Source organism: Pteronotus mesoamericanus, unplaced genomic scaffold (assembly GCF_021234165.1).
Source record: "Pteronotus mesoamericanus isolate MK-2021 breed Mesoamerican mustached bat unplaced genomic scaffold, CSHL_Meso_final contig_502, whole genome shotgun sequence".
NCBI classification, from domain to species: Eukaryota; Metazoa; Chordata; class Mammalia; order Chiroptera; family Mormoopidae; genus Pteronotus; species Pteronotus mesoamericanus.
Genome location: NW_026555187.1, coordinates 1,368,050 through 1,392,535, shown reverse-complemented (window position 1 = coordinate 1,392,535; position 24,486 = coordinate 1,368,050). Strand labels below are relative to the sequence as shown.

Below are 24,486 nucleotides of genomic sequence, written 5' to 3'. Positions count from 1 at the left end.
ATTGATCTCAAATAAATGCTTTTTGCCTCTCACTTTGAAAGGTTTTTTTGTTTTGTTTTGGTTTTTGGTTTTTGGGGTTTTTTTAGGTTAACATATCTAACTGGGAGGACTGGATTTCTATATGCTAAACTGGCAACTCTGTCCGGTCCTCTCTGAGGTTACATCCTGACGGATGCAGGAGGCAGAGAGAGTGAGAAAGGGCATGGGCTAAGGCCCTGATACAGGACCTGCTATAATTACTCACAAGCCTGCTGTGGTAGTTGAAGTTATTGTTACCCGGAATCTCCCCCGACCACGCCTCCCCCGCTCAAAGTCTGGCTGCAGTCAAGTCACGCCCATCTGATTCCAAACCCCCCCTTTCAGATGGGGAAACTCAGGTGGAGAATCCGGACCGGCGGTGACGAGACCCAGAATCTGACGCGGGCGGGGACAAGAAGGGCAATGCACCATTGGTGCGGGCGGGAACGAGCACCAGAGAGCGAGGTGGGCGGGCGAGAAAGAAACCCAGAAAACAAGTAGGGCGGAGTCGAGAGCCCGAGAACGACTTGCGCTCGGCCCGAGCAGGAGACTCAAGGTTCGGCGCGGGCGGGGACGAGAAGCAACGCTTGGGCACAAGGGGACGGCGGCCGGCGCGGGCGGGCGCGGCCTTTGTCTCCTCCTCTGGCGCGCTCCGCGGCTGCACTGGCCCCATGCGCCCGCGGCCCCCCGGCGCCCCGGCCGTCTGCAGTCCCTGATCTGTCCTACTCTGTCCTCGTCATGGCCGAAGCTACCTCCGGCTCTGGGGGCACGTCCCTAGAGGGTGAGCGCGGCAAGAGGCCCCCACCAGAGGGCGAGCCTGCAGCCCCGGCGTCCGGAGTTCTGGGTAGGTGTGCGGCGGCCGAATCAGTCAGGGTTGCAGGTGCCTGGGGTGCGCGCGGCGGCAGCACGGGGAGGGGAATCGGGGTCAGCTGTCTCCGACCTGGAGTCCAGTCGAGGAGCCGTCTCTTCCTGGCACTGCGGCTGCAACCAGGCGGGCGCGGCCAGGACGTTGCAGCGGGAGGGGGTCCCAGCGCAGAGACATGGACACGCCCCTCCAGACTTGAGGCTGAGCCCCATCTCGCCTTGGGCTACCGGGTCGCGGCCGGGCAGGGATGAGCTTGAGAGTTCCTCTTCCCAAAGTGTATAGAATCATACAGTTCTGGGTTCGAATCCCAGCTCTGCTCTGTGACCTTGGGCGCGTGACTTAAATACTTTGGACCTCAGTTTCCCCACCTGTGAAATGGAGGCAAGAACCACACCCAGCTGTGAGGACTCGCTGACATAATATGGTGAAGCGCTCAGGGCTGCGAGTGAGCGCCCTATCGATTGTGGTTTTGGAGGCGGAGCTGGGCCTCAAGAATGAGTAAGATTTGTAAGGCAGGGTCTGGGGAAATGGCATTCCTGGAGGAGGGCCCGCTGGTGCAAGGACTTGAAGGCAAGGAAACGAGCCAAGGCCAGAGCTCGAAGGGCCTTGAAAGCCAGGCTGAGTGCCCAGGAGCATTGGCGAGTGTGTGAGCCGGGGCAAGGGCTGGAGGCCAGGCTCCCAGTCCCATAGTGGCCTGACCCGGGCCTGGCCGGCCTGCCCCCAGATAAGCTTTTTGGGAAGCGGCTCCTGCAAGCGGGTCGATACCTGGTGTCCCACAAGGCGTGGATGAAGACTGTGCCCACGGAGAACTGCGATGTGCTGATGACCTTCCCAGGTACCTGTGCCCACCTGCCCAGTGCCCAGACGGGGCTCCCCTGAGTGGGAGTCTGTAAGAGGCCTCGGACCCTTCCTGGCGAGAGCCATCAGTCCCTGCGCCCCTTGGCAGATACAACAGATGACCACACACTGCTATGGCTGCTGAACCACATCCGCGTGGGCATCCCCGAGCTCATAGTGCAAGTCCGCCACCACCGCCACACGCGTGCCTACGCCTTCTTCGTCACCGCCACGTATGAGAGGCAAGTCCCTGTCCCTGGCCTCTTGCTTATCCTGCCGCCCAGCTCCCCGCCCTCCCAAGCACCAACTACAAGGTCCAGCTGCTCTGTGTTTGACTCAGGCGGCTAGCTGGTGCACCATCCCTGTCTCTACGATGGTGAGCCAGGGCCTCCCTGTAATCCACCTTCTCTGCCCTCCCGAAGCCTACTCCGAGGGGCTGACGAGCTGGGTCTGCGTAAAGCAGTGAAGGCCGAGTTTGGCGGGGGTACCCGCAGCTTCTCCTGCGAGGAGGACTTTATCTACGAGAATGTGGAGAGTGAGCTACACTTCTTCACTTCCCAGGTGCGCAGGCTCAGGCCCCAGCCCCCAGTGCACATCCCGCACATCCCTACTCCTTCCCTACTCCTTCCCTAGTCTGCAGGCGTTACGCGCCGTGCTCACGCCCTGTCTCCTGCAGGAGCGCCAGAGCATCATCCGCTTCTGGCTTCAGAACCTGCGTGCCAAGCAGGGTGAGGCCCTGCACAACGTGCGTTTCCTGGAGGACCAGCCAATCAGTGAGTGAGGCGGGGCCCGCCCTGCACGTGTGGGGAGTTGGGTGGGTTTCTTAGAGGACAGCCTATCAGGGCAGGAGGGCGGGACCTAGATCCAACAATTGAGCTAGTGAAGAATTGGGTGGAGCCTGGAACCAGATCAATCACTGAGTTGGAGGGGAGGGGCGTTGGCCTTAGCAAAGGGTGGGCTTATTCCGCAGGAGGCAGGTCCACAAGAACTATTTCTGAGTCTGGGATAAGGTAGAGGCAGGACCATGGACAGCATTCTTGTATATTGTGCTGCTGTGCGGCCCTGGGCCTCAGTTTCCCCCCCTGGAAACCAGACGCTGCAAGTTCCCCTTCTGAAGCCAACTTTGCTCCATCCCTCAGATATTCAGAGCAATGAACCGAGGCCAGTGGCCTTACTTAAGAACATGGTTCCCCACTGGGACCCCACCCTTCTAGGCTTCCTGTACCCTTTCCCGCCTGTGCCTGTGCCTGCACCTCCCAAATTCTAAAGGAGAACAAGATATTCCACTCACCCAGAACTCCTCCCCTGGGAAGAGCCTCTGCAGGTTTAAGAGCAGGCAAAAAGTTGTGGCTTGGGTTTCAGCCAAGGGGGACTGGCCAGGCTAGGAAGAGGCAGAGGGGCAAGGGTCCCCTATTCTTGTCCCCTAACAGTCCCTGAGCTGGCGGCCCGTGGGATCATCCAGCAGGTGTTCCCGATCCACGAGCAGCGCATCCTGAACCGCCTTATGAAGTCATGGGTACAGGCCGTGTGTGAAAACCAGCCTTTAGGTGTGGCCTGCGCCAGGGGGTGTGCAGGGGTCCCAGGTGGAGGGCTGGGGTGACTGGAAACCCCTTCCCACCCACCCACTCCTGCAGATGAGATCTGCGACTATTTTGGCGTGAAGATTGCCATGTATTTTGCCTGGCTGGGCTTCTACACATCGGCGATGGTGTACCCAGCCGTCTTCGGCTCTGTCCTGTACACATTCACGGAGGCCGATCAGGTGCCGGGCATGGGCCAGGTGTGGGCTGGGGCACCTCTGTCACCTTCCTCCCTGGGCTGGGCTGGACAACAGCTGAACCCTCCTCTGCCACCCCCAGACAAGCCAGGATGTATCCTGCGTGGTCTTTGCCCTGTTCAATGTGGTCTGGTCAACGTTATTCTTGGAGGAGTGGAAACGGAGGGGGGCAGAGCTGGCCTACAAGTGGGGGACGCTGGACTCACCAGGGGAAGCCATGGAGGAGCCACGGCCCCAGTTCAGGGTCAGTCAGAGGTCGCCGAGTCCAAGGACTCCAAGAATGGGGGTTGGAAGCAGGGAGCACTGTAGGAACCGACAAGAGGTGTGAAGTCCAGCCGTAGCGTCACAAAGGGTGTGCCAAGGATGGAGGCCCTGCGTGCTCAGAGGAGGAGGGTGGGAAATCGGAATTCAGAGATGGGGAGTGGTGGATCAGGTGGGGGCACTGGGAAAGCAAAGTCGTGGTGGAGGGAAATTGCCTTCAGAAGATTCGTAAGGGTGGGGGGGCCAGGGGTAGCCCCTCCTCCTCAAGCTGGGCCTAGCGCCTGCCCTCCCCCAGGGCGTGCGACGTATCAGCCCAGTGACACGCGCCGAGGAGTTCTACTATCCGCCCTGGAAGCGGCTGCTCTTCCAGCTGTTTGTGAGTGTTCCCTTGTGTCTCACCTGCCTGGCCTGCGTGTTCCTGCTCATGCTCGGCTGCTTCCAGCTGCAGGTGATCTCTGGCCCTCGGCCCTGGCCCCAGCCTGGACCTGGTGACCATCTGCCCAGGTCCAGCCTGAGCTGAGCCCAGCTGCCAGGGTGACCCTTGAACCTCCTGCCTCTGTAGGAGCTGGTGCTGAGTGTGAAGGGGCTGCCCCGTCTTGCTCGGTTCCTGCCCAAGGTTGTGCTGGCCCTGCTGGTTAGCGTAAGCGCTGAGGGCTACAAGAAGCTCGCCATATGGCTCAACGACATGGGTATGCCCTTTGAGGGGGAGGTCCCTGCTGCCCAGCCCCTGGGGAGGAAGGTCCCCAGTGCCCACAGGAAGTCCAGGCCTTCCCCTCACTCGCCCCCTCGGCCCCCAGAGAATTACCGGCTGGAGAGCGCCTATGAGAAGCACCTCATCATCAAGGTGGTTCTGGTGAGTGGCAGCCGGCAGGTGGGCACGGCAGGACTCCTGGAGACAGGGGGCGGCAGGATGACCACCCGCCTGCTTCCCGCAGTTCCAGTTTGTCAATTCCTACCTGAGCCTCTTCTACATTGGCTTCTACCTCAAGGACATGGAGCGCCTAAAAGAGGTGAGACCCTGGCCCGAGGCAGTGCCCCCCGCCTCCCCCTGGTGGCCAGCGGGGTGGGGGGTGAGGGGCCGGGCCTGGCCCAAGGGGTCCACAGGCTTTCCAGCCCCTCCTCCCCCCTCCATCCTTCTCTCCTCTCTGTCCGTCCGTCCATCCATGTGTCCTCTCTCTGCCTGTCACCCCCCCATCTGTCTGTCCACCTGTCCGTCGGTCCCTTCACAGCTCCTGCTCGTCCTGTCCCTGTCCCAGAGCCTCGAGCGGCAGCTTCGGGCGGTGCTGGCCCCGCTCGTGGCCCTGCGGTTCCACCTGCTTCTCCTCTCCCTCCGGGGCCTCCTGTGCCTGGCCCGGGCCAAAGTATGGGCAGGTGGCGAGCCCGAGGGGCCTCGCTGGGGCGGGTAGTGTGGCTGTGCTGGGGGTCTCATGCCAAGCTGAGGGTGCATGCTCTGAGGGGATGGGGCTCCACTGGCGGGGAGCAGATGGCAGGGGCCCCTGAAGGCCCCGGGCACTGGCTGAGTTCCCAGGTGGTGCTGTAAGCAGGGTGGCCTCAAGCCTGCAGCAAGGTCGGCCAGGAGCACTGTGGCTGGTCGGGCTGTGGCTGGTAGCCGGTGAACAATGGTGGAGGCTGCGGAGGCTGGGGACTCTGTGTCCAGGGTCATCCAAAAGGGTGGGGTTAAGAACTGGGCTCAGAGAGTGTGCCTGGGATTGTGCTCTGGGAGGGCGGGGGTCCCATCCCAGTAGCTTGTCCTGGTGCCCAGGGCCCTGCCCGCTCCCCATGTGGCCTCTCTTCTCCCCCTTCCTGCCCCCAGATGCTGGCCACTCTGCTGATCACTCGCCAGTTTCTCCAGAACGTGCGTGAGGTCCTGCAGCCACACCTGTACCGGCGGCTGGGCCGAGGCGAGCTCAGCCTGCGGGCCGCCTGGGAGCTGGCCCGGGCCCTGCTTGGCCTGCTCAGCCTTCGGCGCCCCGCACCCTACCATCTTGAACCCCAGGCAGAAGAGGGTGGTGGCAGTGGGGGCGGAGGGGGTCGCAGGTGTCTCAGTGGGGGCTGCGGGGCACCCGAGGAGGAGGAAGAGGCCACAGTGGAACGGCGGCCCACGGGGGAAGGTGGGGAGGTGGGGAATGGGTTGAGAGGGGACAAGGAGGAGGACGAGGAGGACGAGGACGAGGAGGAAGAGGATGAGGATGAGGAAGAGGGCGAGGAGGGCGGCCTCCTGGACTGTGGGCTCCGCCTAAAGAAGGTCAGCTTTGCTGAGCGGGGCATCGGGCGACATCGGCCCGGCCCAAGTTCGGAGGCCCTCCTGGAGGAGGGGAGCCCCACAATGGTGGAGAAGGGGCTGGAGCCAGGTGTGTTCACATTAGTCGAGGAGGACGATGAGGCAGAGGGGGCTCCTGGTAGCCCTGAGCGGGAGCCCCCAGCTGTCCTGCTCCGCCGGGCTGGGGGCGAGGGCCGTGACCAGGGACAAGACGGGGGCCCAGAGCCGGAGACCAGCTCAGGCGACTTGGCCCGGAGGCAGCGGCAGCAGAATCGGTCCTCTTGGATCGACCCGCCTGAGGAGGAGCACTCGCCCCAGCTCACCCAGGCTGAGCTCGAGAGCTGTATGAAGAAGTACGAGGTAAGGCAGGTGTCTGAGGGCGGAGGCAGGGCCCTGAGAAGGGCGGGTGTACACGGTGTGATGATGGAGGTGCCGGAAAACAATGGGGCCCTTGATGTAGTCGGGAGCCTCCTGGAGAGGGAGGCTCTGGGTCCATGCGGGATGATCTAAGGGAGGTGGGATTGATAGAGAAAGGCAGTCTAAGGGAGGAGGTATCCTGGTCTAAGCAGGTGCCCGCCCGCAGGACACGTTCCAGGACTACCAGGAGATGTTCGTGCAGTTTGGCTACGTCGTGCTCTTCTCGTCTGCCTTCCCCCTGGCTGCACTGTGCGCCCTGGTCAACAACCTCATTGAGATCCGCAGTGACGCCCTCAAGCTGTGCACGGGGCTGCAGCGGCCTTTTGGGCAGCGGGTTGAGAGCATCGGCCAGTGGCAGGTGTGGGAGGGCCCAGGGCTCCAAACTGAGGCACGCAGGGAGACGGGGCGTGCCAGGAAGGAGCGCAAGGCCCGTGGAGGAGGGCTGGCGCTGCCTGAGCCCCGCCGTGTCCCCCTGCAGAAGGTGATGGAGGCCATGGGTGTCCTGGCGATCATAGTCAACTGCTATCTCATCGGTCAGTGTGGGCAGCTGCAGCGCCTCTTCCCCTGGCTCAGCCCGGAGGCGGCCATCGTGTCCGTGGTGGTGCTTGAGGTGGGGCCGGCGGCCGGGCGAGGAAGCCGGGTGGCTGGCGGGCAGCCCGGAGCCTGCGGCCTCCAACCTCCTCCTTTGTTGCCTCAGCACTTCGCTCTGCTTCTCAAGTACCTCATCCACGTGGCCATCCCTGACATCCCAGGGTGGGTGGCCGAGGAGATGGCCAAGCTCGAGTACCAGCGCCGGGAGGCCTTCAAGGTATTCAGGATGGGGCTGAGATCTGTTTACCTGCTCCGCTCGGTGGGCCATCTCTTTGCCTGGCTTGCAGCCACGGCCTTAGTAGGAAGGCAAGTGTGCAAAGCACGGTATAATAGCTAGTGCTCCAAACAGACTTGATCCCTTCTGGAATCCTGGGGGCATCCAGCATCAGGCTGGTGCCCTGAACATTCAGCCTCGGCCAGCTTGTCCAGCAGCGTCCCATTCAGGGTCAGGGACACAGCTGGTGCTTCCTGGAAGCCGAGCATCTGCTGTGTTCCTCAGAAAGCTTCAGAGTGGGTCCATGGGACCATGGGCGCCAACCCTCAGAGCTCGGCAGCACCAGTCTGCGGTGACGCCCTCCCTGGTGATGGCAATGTCCTGCACGCTGCCTGTGTAGTCCCTCGCAGCAGGGGCTGCGCACGCTTGCGTTGACGTTGACATAAGCCATGTGTGGCAACTGGACTGGCCAGTGTGGATTCTGGTCTGTGCCAGCCCTGGCTCTGCCTCTTGCCACTTTTCCAGAAAATAGAGGACCACTGAGGCCCGATATTGGTTTATACTCCCGCAGTTCGTTAGATGGTGTCTGGCACATGGCTGGGGACAGTGGGTGGCCAGTAAATGTTTGTTCTCTTCTCAATTTTCGGAAAGTCTAGGGATGCATTTGGTGCCTGATAAGTGTTTAGATCTCTCCTCACTTCCACAGCGCCCCAGGGTGGGTCCAGAGATGGAGGGAGCCCCCAATAAGTATTTGGATCTCTCCCCACCCGCTGCAGAGTTCAAACACCCTTCCCAGGCCCCCTACCAGTCTGCTCTGCCCACAGAGACATGAGCGCCAGGCGCAGCACCATTACCAGCAGCAGCAGCGGCGGCGGCGGGAGGAGGAGGAGCGCCAGCGTCATGCAGAGCACCACGCCCGGCGAGAGCGTGACACCAGCAGCCGGGAGGAGGCCCGGGCTGAGGGCACAGGGCTGGACCCTGCTGCCCCTGACAAGGCCTCAGCCAAGGCCAAGGGCAGCGGGGTGGGTAGCCACGGTTCGGAGCGACCCAAGCGCCCAGGGTCCCTGCTGGCGCCCAACAATGTCATGAAGCTGAAGCAGATCATCCCGCTGCAGGGCAAGTTTTTGTCATCAGGGGCTGCATCCTCGATGGCAGGCACGGGGCCTGGCCCCACTGCGCGGCCAACCCCTGCCCAGTCGCCCACAGGCAGCGATACCCGCCTGCCAGCCTTCCTCAGCTTCAAGTTCCTCAAGGCACCCGAGACCCGGCGGGATCCTGAGCGCAGCCACTCGCCACCCAAGGCCTTCCACGCCGGCAAGCTCTTCCCCTTTGGTGGCGGCACCCGGGCTGAGGCCGGGGCCAATGGGGCGGGCGGGCCGATCCGGCTGGACGGGACCCCTGGCGGTGGCAGCGGCAGCAGCGGCGGCCGGGCCCAGCGCAGTGGGCAGGTGGACGAGGCTGCGGCTGAGGAGCCAGACGCCCTCCGGCCTGAAGAGGAAGGCTCAGGTCACAAGCTTTAACTCGGGGGTGGGGACTCTGGGCTGGTATTTGGGGGCATGGTGGGCTAGCCACGTCTGGGGAGAGGGGCTGAAAGGGGACAGAGGAGGCCTGGTCTCTGATACTGGTTGGGGACCTGGGTCCGTGTTACCTGAAACCCCTCAAAGCCTGCTCAGTCTCTCCGGGACCCTTGAGTGCCTGGAGCCCTGTGCCTGACCCTCCTCACCCCAGGGAGGGATGCCAAAGCCCCCCATCCCGGTGCCCTCCCAGGGCACCTGGCCCACCAAGCTCCAGGGCCAGAAGAGGTGAGGGAGGCCCCTTCACCCCCTGGCCCAGCCTCTTCTTCCCCCATGAGACTCCATACCCAGCTCACTCTGGGGGGACTGGACTTCCCCCAGGCCTCTATGCAAGTCCCCAACCTGAAGCCCAGTGTTCGAGGAGGACTTCCTGGAAGAGGGGCTGGGGCTGCCCAATCAGGGAGTGCAGCCCGCGTGGCCACAGGCTGCCCCCGCAGGCTCACCCCTGGCCTCCCCCACCTAACTTGTACCGCCCCCAGCCAGGGGTCCGGCAGCCCGTTACCAGGGAACTCAAGAGGTGGAAGTTGCAGGACCAGGGACTTAGGTCTGAAGTCAGAGGGACTTTCTCAGACTGGTCTCTCCCCAGAGGGGGAAAGGCGCAGTGCTGCAGGCGTGGGGATGCACCCCAAAACTGATCAGAAGCAATAAGGCCCTGATGTGCCTAGAAGCTGGGGAGGGAGCGCAGGCAGGGTCCCCAGTCGGGTCTGGTGGCGGGGCGGCATCCTCCGGAACGGCCCCTCTCACCTCCGCAGGGACAGCGCTGGCCCCCTTGGGCGCCCCAGCCCTCCGCACCCGCGGCAGCCGGAGCCCCGCACCATCAACGCCAACACCGCTGCCGGGGCCCCCGACACCACCCGCCGGCTGCTGGCAGTGGGACGGGCCTTGGGTCTGTGGGGGTGAAGGCACCACCCCCCGCCAGGCCCCTGCCACCAACACAGAGTGCCCGCCCTGTGCCCTGGCTGGGCCCCTGCCTGCCCCCCAGCCCCTGCCAGGGGACGCCAGCTTCTACAGCCTTGCGCCTCTGCCTCTGCCACCGTCCTCTGAGTCCCCTGTGGCCTCTCCCAGCCCCAGCCCCCAGGCTGTGTGCTGGCCCAGCGGCTGGCACTAGCTCTGCCATGTGCCCTGCCTTCCTGTTCTCATGCAATAGCAGTCACCGATGGGCGGCCACCACCCAGAAAACACGCTTTGGCCCCCTGGGCCCCCAGTATTGGCCTCCCCTTCCCGGGGTGAAGGCCGGGCCCCCCTATCTGCCGTTTTCCTTTTGACTAGGATGGGGGATATTAAGTGCCCCCCCAAAAAAACAGACACACAGAACAGGCAATTATTTATTTGTTTTTAATTTATTTTGTCATATTTTTGTAAAACGGCAGAAATGCAATAAAAAGAATATTTCAACAGTGCCCGAGGATGGAGCAATGGAAACAGGGTTCAGGGGCCCAGTGACTTGAGGTCGACACTGACTCTTGGGGCCTGGTGAGCCTGAGGTGGGGGCCCCTCCTGCCTTGCAGCCTTGGTGCCTCCTCCTCAGAACTGGGTCTGGAGGCCACACGGGAAACCCCAGACTGTGCCACCTCTGCAACGGCCCAGATTTGGGGGCCTGCTCCAGGCCCAAGGCCCCTGGGCAGAGCTACTGAGCCTCAAGCCTGCTGTGTCTTCGGCTTCCTACACAAAGGAGGAAATCTCAAAGTACTGAAGGGACTCAGGAGTTTGGGTGCCTGGCCTGGGCCCTGAGTTAGCTGCAGCCCTGCAGGGTGACAGGAGTGGCACTGTCCCCTTTCTCAGCTGCACTTCCTGGCACACCTGCCACCCAAACTGCCATCTGAGGAGCCAGGGGCAGTGAGAAGAACTTGGGGCATGAAAATCAGAAGGCACCTTGCGCCCGAGTTGAAATGTTGAGGGGATGTTGCATCTCGGAGATCCCTGGACAGACAGGGTGGAGTTGGGGAGTGGCTAGGATGCCCCACGGTGGGATGGCGGTCCAACCCGAGTAGGTGGGATTTCCCTGTGTGATCAGGGACAGATGTGGCCCCTCTCCACACCTCATCCACATGCAAAGTCTTGGAGCCTGAACGGGCCCCACCCCGGGGCTCGGGATGCCAGTGTGAGGAAGGGGAACTGTGGAGGGCCCTGAACGAGAAATCGGGGTTCACTGGAGGCAGGAGAGCAGCCTGTGCAAAGGCACAGAGGTGTGGGAAGGCAGAGTTTGGTGTTTGCGGGAGCAGAATAAGGGGGGTCCTAAAGGCAGGAGGACTGTATTGGGGGCAGAGACCAGCTGAGGGTCCTGCACCCAAGAGACCACAGAAATGCCTGGGTGGGGCATGGCCATGGGACCCCCGCCACGGACGGCACTGGCATGATGCAAAGGGGAAGCAGGGGTGCAGGGGCTACCTGCTCCCGCTCTGTCCCATGGCTTTGAAGCTGATGTCCCACCAGCTTCTCAGTCACTAACAATTGGCAATGCCATGTGCCTGCTCAGGGTCAGACCAGCCCCTGGGACTGGGATTTCTAGGGGGTCAAAAAGCCTCCAGGTACTTGGCCTCCTCTGCACAACCACTGGCAAGCTTGCATTTCCCAAGCCCCTGCCTTGTGACCACAGGGACCCAACATGGAACCCATGGTACAGATACCGTCCAGAGCTAGGAAGTGTAACTCCTTAGCCTCACAACACAGCTGGGTGGCTTTCCCTGGAATCTTCCACGCAGGGTGGTACTAGGCAGCCCAGACGCAAGCAATCTGTCTCAGGAAGGACCCTCGATGAGGATAATCTGGGGCAGGCACCCCGCCAGCTCCATGACCCAACCCGTCACCACCTTCCAATACTGTAGTCCCCGTCCAGGGCTGGTGGGGGAAGCAGCAGCCTTCCCCCCACCCTGGGCCCCGTGCTCGGGGCCGCAAACCTTCCGCCCGGAGCCTGAATGCCCACTTCGTTCCGCTGCACTCCATATGTCTTCTTTTGGCACCAGGGGCTGTCTTCACAGTGGCTGGTGGGCACGCTACCTCGCTTGTCAATGTCCCAGGTGTGGGATCCACCACTGCTCTGTCCTTGGTGGTGTGGACTGTCTCTTAGGGTGTCCTGATCATCAGGGACACTTGCCAGGTGAAGCAGAAGGGTGAGTCCAGGCAGGTCTGGGGTCCGAGCAGGATGGCTACAGCAGGCCCACAAGAGAATCCAGCTGGTCCGGGCGCCCCAGCTCATGGGGGCCCCTCTTGGCTCCTCTTGGTGATGATGAGACAACTCTCAGTGGCTTGGTCCTTTGGGGCTGAGGCACGTGGAGCAAAGACGCGAGAGCAAGTAGGAAAGATCCTTTTATTGGGGTGGACACGGAGCACGCACCAGTCCATGATAAAATGACTTAAGAGAAAGATCCGGAAGGGCTGACTTCTCCCTGTGGCGCACTCTCAGAGCAGGGTCCGGGCATGGAATAGGTCCCGGTGGAACTAGAGCCAAGGCCGAGTCTTTAAGGCCGGACCAGTGGACGGAAGTGGGGAGAAGGGCCCCACCCCAGCCACCCAGCTGCAGCAGGGCTCATCCCTAGACACTCACAGACGCCCTCTGGTTCTCCAGAGGACTGGGGAGCAGGAGGAGGGGGTCTGGGGTGGGGTGGGATAGTGAGTAACAATGTTGTTTCTTAAGAAGCATCTACCAACATCACACTACTGGGTCTGACGTCCCCTTTAACCATCGCTCGGTACATTTTACAGCATAAATAAAGACTCAAGGAAAATAAATACATCGGCTCCTATGAGGTTGGAAGTGGTGTGCATGGCAGGGTGTGGGCGGGCGGGCCGGCGGGGTGGGCGGGCGGGCAGGGTGCTTACACACGGCAGGTGGGTGAGGAGCAGACAAGACAGGAGGCACCTATCAGGAGTGTGAGTCTTAAGTGTCCTCGTGCATGTCTGGGCTGTCGGTCCGTGCGACTTTGCGGGGAGGAGCCGAGCTCTCACCCTCAAGGTCCACTTGCTCCTGGTCTCTCTTCTTGGCAGCATTCTGGGTGGCAAGGGAAGGAGAGGGCCATTGAGACTTCACTTGGGTAACCTCACCAAATCCTGCTGTAGGGGTCACAGAGCTGGGTCTGGAGCAGGGACGTAAACCCAGGGCCCCTGGTTGAGCAGCCCCTCCCACCACCAGACCTGCCCCCCCAGGCCACAGTCCCCTGGACCCGTGGGCCTGTAACAGGCAATGCAAAGAGTCACCATGGCTCACAAGGACCCACGTACGGCCCAAAATGCTCCGAGGAGCGACGCGCCCTGCTGAAGGACAAAGGGCCTCAGGAGCCCCCGGGAAGCCCCTGATTGTCGCAGGAGAGGAAGGCAGCCTCAGTTTGGGAAAACTCCCTTCCCCTACTCGTGGGAGTCAAGGCCTGCGGGGCTGAGAAGGAGGCCAGCGTGGGCCAGGAGCTCAAATTGTCTCAGCAGTCACTTCATCATGGGGCCCCCTCTTCAATCTTGCCCGGAGCAGGCTGCTGTCAGATATTCAATGTTAGGTGAAAAAACAAACTGACCTTGTTATAAAACAATACATGGAGATTTTCAATAAAGAAAGAGAAAAACATCTTGCATGTTAAAAAGGCAGCCTCTTGGAGGGAGGGTAGGGGAGATGATCTTTCACAGCAGCCATGCCCTCTTGCATCGCCTGGATTTTTAATTGTGCACGTTTCGCCACTGAGCAAAGATTCCAGATAATCATGCTAGTGTCCATCTGCCGCCAGGGCTATGCTGGCTGCCAGCCGCGGGAGCTGGGTGTTGGAGGTGCCTAAGCCTTGGTATGGCTGGCCAAGCCCCTGCCCATCCGAGCATCAGAGCTCCGTAGCCTCTACACTGCTATTACTTCCCCTGGAACACTCCTCCCCCGACTGGACTGCCCATCAGACTCCTACGCAGCCCTCAACGCTCCGCTCGAACCCCTGCTCTCCCAGACCCATGCCCTCCCGCCACTCAGAGCCCCTGCACTGGGCACCGTGTTTCCCTATTCTCAGCACCCAAACCCCACGTGCCTTACCTTTTTATCCCATTGCTGATGTAGATAGCGCAAAAGGATGTTCGTTTTTTCTGTCACAATGACTGAGGAAGAGAGAGAAGGCAAAGTTGCGGAAGGGGCTGCCGGCGGACGGCCGCAGACGGTCCAGCCTCCACCCCGGCCAGCAGCGCCCTTCCCAGGGCGGTGTTCATCCTTCCTTGGCCTCCAGGGCTGCCCCTGCCTGAATTTTTTTCTGGGACTCAAGTCAGTACCCCAACCTGGAAGTTTTCAGGAAGCCACACATTTTCCTTCCTGAGCCCACAGCTACTGCCAGGGGCACGAGCCAGCTGCTCTGGGGTCCCTGCTTCTAAGGCGGAGCCCACCACTGCATTCAGGTTTCCACACTGGGTCCTCAGAGGAGATTCTGCCTGCAGGCTCGTGCAGGTGTTTCTCCAGGCCAACCAGAAGCGCAGTTTGACACAGAGGCACCCCAGTGACCACAGAAGCCAACCATCAGGGTCCATGTGCATGTTCTTCCATGGTTAAAATAAAACACCATGGCCCTGGCTGCTGTGGCTCAGCGGAGTGGGTGCCAGTCTGCAAACCAAAGGGTCGCTGGTTCGATTCCCAGTGTAGGGCACATGACTGGGTTGCAGGCCAGGTCCCCAGTAGGAGGCATGTGTGAGGTAACCACACATTGGTATTTCTCTCCCTCTCTTTCTCCCTCCCTTTCCCTCTCTCTAAAAATAAAATCAAATCTTTAAAAATAAAAACAAACAAATGAACGAACAAATAAACCACTATGGCCCTGATAAACCACCTCCCGCTCTGCAGGCTCCGGCCTTTCCCTGCGGGCCCCTCAACCTGGACAAGCCCTCCCCCTGCTGTCCACCCCAAGCTGGGCTCGGTCTCTGCCCCACAGTACTTGTTTTGGGGTCTGTGTCATGGAGCTGACAGGGGACACCTGTCAGGTGATGCGGAGAGGGCCAGTGAGTGATAGACAAGGGCCAAGTGGGGCCCCCAAGGGGTTAGATGTGGGTACCAGCATGTGGACATGAGGGTCATGCGGAAAGCCATACTTCCCACCGCTCCCGAGGGCTAAGACCTGACCGATGTCACGCAAGTCACCTCCTGCACTACCCTCCAACCTTTCCCCTCAGCAGCCTGGACGAGGCAGAGTGACAGGGGCCACTTACTCTGTTCAGATGGGTACTCCCGCGTGGGCAGATAGACTGAGGGGCGTCGATTCTGTGAGAGGGTCCAGAAGAGGTGGATTAGAAGTACGAAGGGACTAGAGTCCCCTCACCCCTTGACTCGGGACCCACCCTCCAACACAGACCAGAAGATGTGCGAAGATCTTAGGTGGAGATGGGCATAAAGATCGGCCTCTGTGCCCAGCAAGATGCTGATGGGGAGGTGCACATCACTCCCAGCCCCCCTCCCCCCACAGCTCCCTGAACCTGCACTCACCGAGGCTTTACACACGGAGTCAGCATGAAATCGACTAAAATTGCTTTTGTTGTAGACGGGCAGTCCTTTCAAAAAATCTGCCTAAAAGATAGGGAAGATAGTAAGTGAGAAACGCTGCAAGGGCCAGCCCTGGAGCACCTGTGGTGGTGGGCAAGGCTTCCAGGAGACCCCCGGCTTCCTTCTTTCTGTTGTGTTGTAAGTTTCCAGGAAGGCACGCTTGAGCGGGCTATCTGATGTGTACACTGTATGACCAGAGAAAAGTAACCAAGCCCAAGGAAAGTGCATGCTCTGCTGCAGGGTCCTCACAACAGCCCTGTAACCTGGCAAGAGGAGGGGGGACAGAGGCTCAGAGAGCACAGGCCATTTATTTTTAAGTCACACCACAAGCAAGCAGCAGAGTGGGGAGTTGGACCAGGCGTGTCCAACTGCAGATCTGTCCTCTGTGAATATTGTTGAATATTAAACTCCCAGTCTTGGACTTCTGGTCAAGATGGAGGCAGAGGTAGACATGCTTCACCTCCTCGCACAACCACATAAAAAATTACAACTAAATCTCAAAACAAATAACACCCAGAACCGTCAGGAAATCGAACTGTAAAGGAGTCTAATCACCAAGGATTTAAAGAAGCCACGTTCATCCATATGGGTAGGAGGGGTGGAGGCACGGAGACAGGCAGAGAGGCACAGTGTGGCTCAGAGGGATGGTGCTGGCAGAATGGACGTGGTGGTCCCACATTCACGTGTGGTAGATCAATTTCAGGATACCTTGGAGGTGAGCAGTCCCAGCCCCAGGCCAGACCACAAACCCCAGGGTTTCTGCACTGGGAAGCTAGCTCCCCATAACTTCTGGCTGTAAAAACCAGGGGAGGTTGGGGTGGTGGAAGAAACTGCCAGATTTTCAGGAAACTGCTTAAAGGGCCCACACAGTCTTAAAATGTACATAAACCCACCCACTCTGGGATTCAACACCAGGGCAACAGCTGTAAGTAACATATAGGGAGTGGGTGAAGTGATTAGAAATGGGGCAAGTGCCAGGCAAACTTCCAGAAGCCAGGCAGCAGCACAGTCCCCTCTCCAAGCCCTCCCCCCACACAGAGCCACAAAGAGGTGAAGTGGGTTGCCCCACCCTCACGATTACCAAAGGCTCCGCCCCATACAATTTACAGGTGCCTTTTCAACAATAGGCCACACTACTAAAACAGGGAGTCAAAGGAGCTCTAATACACAGAAAGAAACACCAGGGAGGCTGCTAAAATGAGGAGGCAAAGAAATAATGACCCAAATGAAAGAACAGGGGAAAAAACAGAAAAAGGACTAAAGGAAATGGAGATAGCCAATCAGATGCAGAGTTCAAAACACTGGTGATGAGGATGCTCAAAGAACTCATTTGAGTATGGCAACAACATAAAGGAAGTAATGAAGGTTACAGTAAGTGAAATAAAAGTCTACAGGGAACCACTTCCGGCCAAGACGGAGGTGTAGGTAGATACATTTTGCCTCCTCACACAATGAAAAGGACAACAAATTTAAAAACAAAAAACAACCAGGACTGCCAGAAAATCGAATTGTATAGAAGTCCAACAACCAGGGAGTTAAAGAAGAAACATTCATCCAGCTCGGTAGGAGGGGCGGAGATAGGCAGCCAAGCAGAGAGGACACAGCGCAAGGTGGAAGCTGGCAGACCCGGCGGTCCCACATTTGTGTGCAGGTAAACCGGGAGGAACAACTGGGGAGCAAGGCAGATCCTGTAACCCAGGGTTCCAGTGCAGGAAGATAAAGCCTCAAAACCTCTGGCTGTAAAAATCTGAGCAGGATCTGCGCAGCAGTGAGAGAAACTCCCAGCCTCACAGGAGAGTTCGTTGGAGAGACCCACAGGTCCTAGAACATACACAAACCCACCCACCAGGGAATCAGCACCAGAAGGGCCCGATTTGCTTGCAGGAGGGGACTGAAAGCCTGCTGAGAGCCCAGCAAGCGGCACTGTTCCCTCTCGGACCCCTCCCTCACATTCAGTGCCACAATGCATCAATGTGGGTGGCCCCCCCCCAGCCGCCGGTGAACACCCGAAGCTCTGCCCCTTCCAACATAACAGGTGCCCTGAGACAATGAAATATGGCCCAAGTGAAAGAACAGATCAGAACTCCAGGAAAAATAAAACTAAGCGATGAAGATATAGTCAACCTATCAGATGCAGAGTTCAAAACACTGGTAATCAGAACGCTCACAGAAATGGTTGAGTATTATTGCAGGATAGAGGAAAAACTGAAGGCCATGCAAAGTGCAATAAAGAAAAATACACAGGGGCCCTGGTGCTGTGGCTCAGTGGATTAAGCACCAGCCGGCGAACCAAAGGGTCGCTGATTCAATCCCCAGTGTAGGGCACATGCCTGGATTGTAGGCCAGGTCCCCAGCAGGCAGCACGTGAAATGCAACAACACACTGATGTTTCTCTCCTTCTCTTCCCCACTCTAAAAATAAATTTTAAAAATCTTAAAAAAAACCCAAACCACCCCCCCCCCCCCGCCCCAACACACAGGGAACCAACAGTGAATGGAATGGAATGAAACCGAGACTCAAATCAATAATTGGGAGCAGAAAGAAGAGATAAACATTCAACCAGAACAGAATGAAGAAACAATAATTCAAGAAAATGAGAGGCTTAGGAACCTCTGGGACAAATTTAAATGTTCCAACATTCAAGTCATAGGGGTACCAGAAGGAGAAGAGGAAGAGCAAGAAATTGAAAACTTATTTGAAAAAATAATGAATGAGAACTTCCCCAATCGGGCAAAGGAAATAGACTTCCAGGAGGTCCAGGACGCTCAGAGTCCCAAAGAAGTTGGACCCAAGGAAGCAAGCACCAAGGCACATCATAATTACATTGTCCAAGATTAAAGATAAGGAGAGAATCTTAAAAGCAGCAAGAGAAAAGGAGGCAGTTATCTACAAAGGAGTTCCCATAAGACTATCAGCTGATTTCTCAAAAGAAACCTTGCAGGCAAGAAGGGGCTGGAAAGAAGTATCCAAAGTCATGAAAGGCAAGGGCCTATATCCAAGATTACACTTTCCAGCAAAGTCCTCCTTTAGAATGGAAGGGCAGATAAAGTGCTTCCCAGATAAGGTCAGGTGAAAGGAGTTCATCATCACCAAGCCCTCATTATATGAAATATGAAAGGGACTTATCTAAGAAAAAGAAGATCAAAACTATGAACAGTAAAATAACAACAAACTCACAACTATCAACAAATAAACCTAAAAACAAAAACAAAATGTAAGCCAACAACTACACAAGAACAGTATCAGAGAACTGTAGGTCACATGGAAGGTCATCAATGGGGAGGGGGAATGGGGGAGAGAGCGTAAAGTTACAGGGAACAAAAAGCACAATTGGTAGGTATAAAATAGACAAGGCGATGTTGAGAATAGTGTAGGAAATGGAGAAGCCAAAGAACTTATATGTACGACCCATGGACATGAACTAAGGTGGGGGGATGCTGGTGGGAGGGGGCTGCAGAGGGGAATAGAGGGGAGAAAAAAATAGGCAACTGTAATAGCATAATCAATAAAATATACTTTTAAAAACATCAACATGGAACCAACAGAGAAGGTAAGGAAGGTGGGATTCAAATCAGCGATTTGGAACATAGGAAAGAAATAAACATTCAACCAGAACAGTAGAAACAAGAATTAAAAAAAGAGGAGAGTATAAGGTGCCTCTGGGACATCGCCAAGCATGCCAACATCCAAATCCTAGGGGTGCCAGAAGGAGAAGAGGAAGAGCAAGAAATTGAAAACTTATTTGAAAAAATAATGAAGAAAATTTACCTAATTTGGTGGAGGAAATAAACATATGAATCCAGGGAGCACAGAGAGTCCCAAACAAGCTGGACCCAAAGAGGACCACACACCAAAATATGTTATAATTAAAATGCCAAAGTTTAAACAGAGAGAACAGTTGGTTAAAGCATCATCCCTACATGCCAAGATAAAGAGAGAATCCTGAAAGCAGCAAGAGAAAAGCAGAGAGTCACTTACAAAAGAGTTCCCATAAGACTATCAGCTGATTTCTCAAAAGAGACTTAGCAGGCACTAAGGGACAGGCAAGAAGTATTCAAAGTGATGAAAAGCAAGGACCTACAACCTAGATTATTCTACTCCACAAAGCTATCATTTAGGATGGAAGGGCAGATAAAGTACTTCCCAGACAAGGTAAAGCTAAAGAAATTCATCATTACCAAGCCATTATTTCATGAAATGTTGAAGTGACTTATTTAAGAAAAAGAAGAGCAAAACTATGAACATTAAAAAGGCAACAAATTCACAACTATCGACAACTGAATCTAAAATGAAAAACAAAAACGAAAAACCCCAAAACTAAGCAAACAACCACAACAGGAACAGAATCATAGATATGGAGCTCACAGGGAGGGTTATCAGCCAGGAGGGGGAAGGGGGAGAATGGGGAAAAAAGTGCAGGGATTAGAAAGCATAATTGGTAGGTCCAGAATAGAAAGGGGGATGTTAAGCAAACTACAGAAAAGGGAGAAGTCAAAGAACTTATATGCACAGCCCATGGACACGAACTAAGGGGGGACATTGCTGGAGGGAAGGCGGGTGCTGGGTGGAGGGGGGCGATGGGAGGAAAACGGGGACAACTGCAACCGCATAATCAATAAAATATACTTTACATTTTTTAATGGTTTTATTTATTTATTTTTAGAGAGGGGGAAAGGAGGGAGAAAGAGAGGGAGAGAAACATCAATGTGTGGGTGCCTCTAAGCGCCCCCTGCTGGGGACCTGGCCCGCAACCCAGGCCTGTGCCCTGACGGGCAATCAAACTGGCAACCCTTTGGTTCGCAGGCAACGCTCAATCCGCTGACCCACACCAGCCAGGGCAATAAAATATACTTTAAAAAAATTAAAAAAAAAAATAAATCTCCAGTCTTGTATTTGTTTCTCTACCTTTAATAGATATACAGATGGAGAATGTCTTTCCACCATAAGAACCCCAATGGGCCAGTGTGGCAATAAATGGGGATGAAGACCAGACGCCTGGGTAAAGGGGGCAGGGTGGCTGAGACAAGGGCTGCCACGACCCAGAACTGGGAGCCCAGGCTTGACTGGCTCCCAAATCCCAAGAAAATCTGGAATGTGGGTTTTCAATGTGACAGCGTCAGGTCTTTAGGGTTGGCTGAATTCTTCCTAAAGCACTGTGTGGACCAGGGTCAACTTAGGGGCTGCTCCTGGGGTCTCCGCACCCAAAGGCTCCCCCATGAAAGGGGAGGCCTCCCAGGGTAAAGGCCAGAGACTAGGAGGGAGCAGGCTGCTCCTCCCTGTCACCTTCTGCCTGGGGCAGAGGCTCAGCGCCAGAGGTCTCAGGCCCATAAGGTGCTGGGGAGCCAACAACAGAATTCATTCATAGCCCGACTCTTGAAAAGTCCTTTGTCCCTGACACTCTGGGGTCAGCTGGGGAAGCAAGGGTGAGGGCTCTGGGGCCGGAGGACCCTGACTCTGGTGGGGGTGGGGGGTGGGCAAAAATCAGCCACAAGATGAACAAATAAAGGGCCAGTGGGAGCCATGTCCACCTCAGAAAACTACGGCACAAAAGCATGGGGGTGCAAGGGCAGGGATAAAGGCCAGGAGCTGTGGGCAGGGAGTGACTGCTCAGTAGAGCAGGAGTGCAACACTGTCATCGTGCCTGGAGTGGGAAAGCCGGGGAGGCTTCCCACATGGCCTGCCCTGGGCCTTCCTGAGCTTGAAACACGCTGTCCTAAGGATAAGGAAACTGAGGCAGAAAGGTCACGTGGCACTCATCTGAGATGATCCAGCCCCAACAAGAAAATGAGGAAGACAATTTAAATCCAGGTTTGCCCTCAAAGGCCAAGTTCCTATTATGTGACATGCCAGTGGCTCAGTTTCCAAAGGCTCACAGCCCTTAGAGGCTGTATCAACCATCCCTTTGGGCGGGGTGGTCCACCCCCATGCTTGAGCCTAGGTGCTGCCTCCCTGGGGAAGCCACTGTTCAGGTGATCTGCCACCACCCTCTGGGGCAAGCATCCTCACTTCCGAGGGGAGCTCCAGTGAGATCTCAGCAGGACACGCCAGCCCCGCCAGGGACGCTGGAATGTGGACAAGCCTCCCGCTCCCACTCAGGAGGTGGCTCTCCCATCTGGGTGACCTACTGCTCCAAAGTCAGCTCACAGCCTCTCAACGCTGCCTCTCCTGACCCAGAACCCCTGCCCCAGCACAGCCGGAGACTACGGGGCCAGCTTCATCCAGCCAGCCAGGCTTTCTCAGAACCCTGCTATGTGACAGACCCACACCAGGCACCAGGGCATTGGGAGGGAACAGCAGACCTGCTCTTGGCCCCAGGAGCACCCAATGCAGGGCACACGGGTACGGATCAAAGGACCACACAAGGAAGGCAAAATGGCCCTGAGGACAGCGTACCCTGAGATGATGTGTCAGGCCCAAGATGGTGAGGGGAAGGTCTGTTGGTCTGGGGGAGGGGACGGAGGGGTCAGGGAAGGTTGCAGAGCAGCAACGATATAAGCGCTGAGACCTGAAGCATGAGGAGGGGGTCCCTGTCTTGGCTCAAAGGCCTTCACAGCTCTGGCTGAGCGTGGTCCTCGTCTGCCTCAGCCCACGCTGTGCCACCCTCCAGGAATGCGCCTCTTTTCTCCATGCAGGAAAACACCTGCCAACCTCTCTGCCCAGCTCCACAATACCCCTCCGCCCCTTCCCTCTCCACACGCCTCAGGGGTCTCTGCCAGAGCTGCACTCATACCCTGAGGAAGTCACCTGTTTACATGTCCACCTCCCTTGCTGGACGGCCCCTCCCTGAGGGCAGAGGGCAAGGCAGGGCTAACTCCACCCTAAGGGGGCTCACTCGGGGCGGCAGCAGTGTGCTTCTGAAAGGCTCCGGAGCCTCCGACAGGCACTCAGTCCGGGCTGGACCCCTCCCTGGCTCTATGACCTTCCACCCTGTCGGCCTCTCCAGTGAACCAGGAGTCACGACCCTCCCAGGGTTGCTCTGAGTCTCAGTAAGACAACACAGTGAAAGAGCTTTGCACGGAGCTCTCTTCAAAGAAGCTGTTAGCATCAGTGCATGTGTGCAGAACAAGTGCATGACGACAGGATTCTGCCTGTACTTCCAGTCAGGTAAGCAGGGAACCAAGTCCTCAGACACAGGAAGAAATCCTCACCTCATTCGGACCAATCCTAGCCCCAGCTGAACCCAGAAGCTATCCTCTGCCTCAGCAAACACTCACTGAACATCTGTGTGTCGGTCCCCTTATGGGCAGCCCAACAGCGATCCGACCGGACCGAGACGAGGAAAAGAAGGGGTGTGCTAAGGAAAGAGAGACGTTGAGGCCGAAGTCCCAAAGGGGCCCTCTGAGGAGGTGATGCTCATAGGAGGAAGAGTATCCAAACAGGGGCAGCGTGTGCAAAGGCACGGGGGTAGCAGGGAGTTGAAGGGTGAGGAGGTGAAAACAAAGCCAGTGTGGCTGGAGTTCTGGAAGGGAGTGGAGATGAGGTCATAGAGGTGGGCAAGGGTCTTGGGTGCTGGGGCTTCATCTGGTTTACAAAAGGAAGCTTCTGGAGCGTTTTATAAGTTATAAAGTGTTACAATCTTTAAAAACTCCATCTGGTTTCAGGTGAATTACCAACTGCCAGTGGGGCAAGATGGAGGCAAGGAGACCAGGGAGAAGCCTGGGGCAGGCACCCAGGCAGCAGACGGCAGCGCCTGGACCAGGGTGGGGAGCCGCAGAGGCATTGAGGACGTGTCCTGGAGGAAGAGCCAACAGAGCCCTCTTATGGACTCTGTGCGTGGACAGTGAGGTTGCAATGACGTATCAAGACCATTACCCAGGCTTGGGTGCTCTCATTCTAGGAACCCACTTTTTCCATCTCCTTCCTGACCAAAGTCGTCTTTTGCCCACCCCAAGGACTGTGATTTGTGGGTTGAAACTCTTAGGTTTTGACTTGTCCAGACAAAATCTTCCATCACCCCCGTCAGCCCTGGGGATGCCAAACAGTGGCAGGTGGGAGGGGCAGGGCTTCAGCATAACTCTGAGGCTAGGTCACCAATCTGCTTTACAGGTTGGGGAACTGAACCCCAAAGAATCACCATAACCAAAACCCAGGATGAGTGACTGGCCCAAAGGGGATTTTAAACTCCCGACTACCAGGTGGCATTATCCCCACTTCCAGATGAGGAGACAGGTGGGAGAGGATGTCACAGGCCTTGAGTCACCCAGCTTATCTGTTAACTTCACTGTCTTAAACCCTTTACGACGTCAGTTCCCTGAATTGTCTCAACCCTATGAGGTCTGGGAAAGATGAAGTTGCTCACTCTTAAGGGCAGGTCGGGGCCGTGAATAGTGGGGGTGGGGTTAGGGCTCTGGGGGACCCAGGTAGTCCGAGATGTCGCACTTCATTTGGCGACAAAGAACGCATGTCACGATGTCAAGCCCCCTCCCCCGCCCCAACGCCCAGACCGGCCTCCCAAACCCTCCTGAATAGGAGGCCCTGGCCCGGCGCGCCGAGGACGAGATCAGAACCGGGGGTCTCAAGGGACCCCATCTTCGTCCCAGGCGACTTCCAGGGAAGCCACGACCCGGAAATGAATGAGGTGTCAGGGCCTATACACCTAGGTGGGGTCAGGGGTCGGAGAAGACAGGGCGGGGCCAGCAGGAAGCTCACTGCAGGGTCCAGGGGTCGAAGGTCATAGGTCAGATAAAGGGGCAGGGCCCGGCCTGCGGAGCCGGGCAGGGAAGTGGGGGATTCGGGGATTACTGGAGGTGGGCGGGCCGCGGCGCCATTTTGTCGAGCGAATTGGGAGCACGGGCCTGACGGCCGCTCTTACCATCTTCTGCTCTCTCCGTCGCCGCCTCAGCTGCCGCCTCAGCCGCCACCGCCGCCACCGCAGCCGCCTTCTTAGCCGCCGCCGCTCAGTAACTTCCAGCCACGGCACAGCCTACCCTGATGGCGCCGTCGCCCTTCCGTCATTGGTCCGTCCTCTAGCCCCACCCTAAGATGTGCTGTCTCTGCGCGTTCCCACTGGCCAGATACGATAAGTCATGCTCCCATTGGTTGCCACGCCTCCCTCTCATGGTCAAGTTCGATTGAGAGAGCAAAACCCCGCCCGGGACTTGGAAGCGATAGGACAGCAAAATCCGGAAGTGGGCGGAGACCGCGCTCCCAGAAGCGTCTTGGGATTTGTAGTTCGCAACTCCGGGGGT

At 57.4% G+C, this 24,486-nt stretch overlaps 2 protein-coding genes across 3 annotated transcripts; one reads left to right on the top strand and one right to left on the bottom strand.

Moving 5' to 3' along the window:
* The first annotated feature begins 596 nt into the window (after positions 1–596).
* On the top strand, positions 597–10,256 carry ANO8 (anoctamin 8). 2 transcript variants are annotated; one of them, XM_054578863.1, is made up of 19 exons: positions 597–862; positions 1,608–1,718; positions 1,830–1,962; positions 2,143–2,281; positions 2,397–2,493; positions 3,151–3,267; positions 3,355–3,482; positions 3,580–3,741; positions 4,054–4,206; positions 4,321–4,447; positions 4,556–4,611; positions 4,694–4,768; positions 4,988–5,119; positions 5,572–6,378; positions 6,602–6,793; positions 6,914–7,045; positions 7,133–7,243; positions 8,065–8,746; positions 9,567–10,256. In XM_054578863.1, the coding sequence occupies exons 1-19, from the start codon at positions 757–759 to the stop codon at positions 9,920–9,922; spliced, it is 3,816 nt and encodes a 1,271-aa protein (XP_054434838.1). In that variant the 5' UTR covers positions 597–756; the 3' UTR covers positions 9,923–10,256. The 2 variants fall into 2 exon arrangements, with proteins under 2 accessions (XP_054434838.1, XP_054434839.1); XM_054578864.1 differs by lacking the exon at positions 4,988–5,119.
* Positions 10,257–12,611: 2,355 nt separating this feature from the next.
* Positions 12,612–24,231, bottom strand: DDA1 (DET1 and DDB1 associated 1). The gene is made up of 5 exons (XM_054578865.1): positions 24,111–24,231; positions 15,242–15,322; positions 14,968–15,019; positions 13,814–13,875; positions 12,612–12,802 (listed from the first exon to the last, which is right to left on the bottom strand). The coding sequence occupies exons 1-5, from the start codon at positions 24,111–24,113 to the stop codon at positions 12,692–12,694; spliced, it is 309 nt and encodes a 102-aa protein (XP_054434840.1). The 5' UTR covers positions 24,114–24,231; the 3' UTR covers positions 12,612–12,691.
* Positions 24,232–24,486: the final 255 nt, after the last annotated feature.

Coding starts and splice junctions, on each gene's coding strand:
- ANO8 (XM_054578863.1), top strand. CDS start 757: ATGGCCGAAGCTACCTCCGGCTCTGGGGGCACGTCCCTAGAGGGTGAG. Junction 4,448..4,555: donor CATATGGCTCAACGACATGG/GTATGCCCTTTG, acceptor CTCGGCCCCCAG/AGAATTACCGGCTGGAGAGC. Junction 6,794..6,913: donor AGAGCATCGGCCAGTGGCAG/GTGTGGGAGGGC, acceptor GTCCCCCTGCAG/AAGGTGATGGAGGCCATGGG.
- DDA1 (XM_054578865.1), bottom strand. Junction 15,020..15,241: donor ACTCCGTGTGTAAAGCCTCG/GTGAGTGCAGGT, acceptor ACCCTCTCACAG/AATCGACGCCCCTCAGTCTA. Junction 13,876..14,967: donor GGAGTACCCATCTGAACAGA/GTAAGTGGCCCC, acceptor TCTCTTCCTCAG/TCATTGTGACAGAAAAAACG.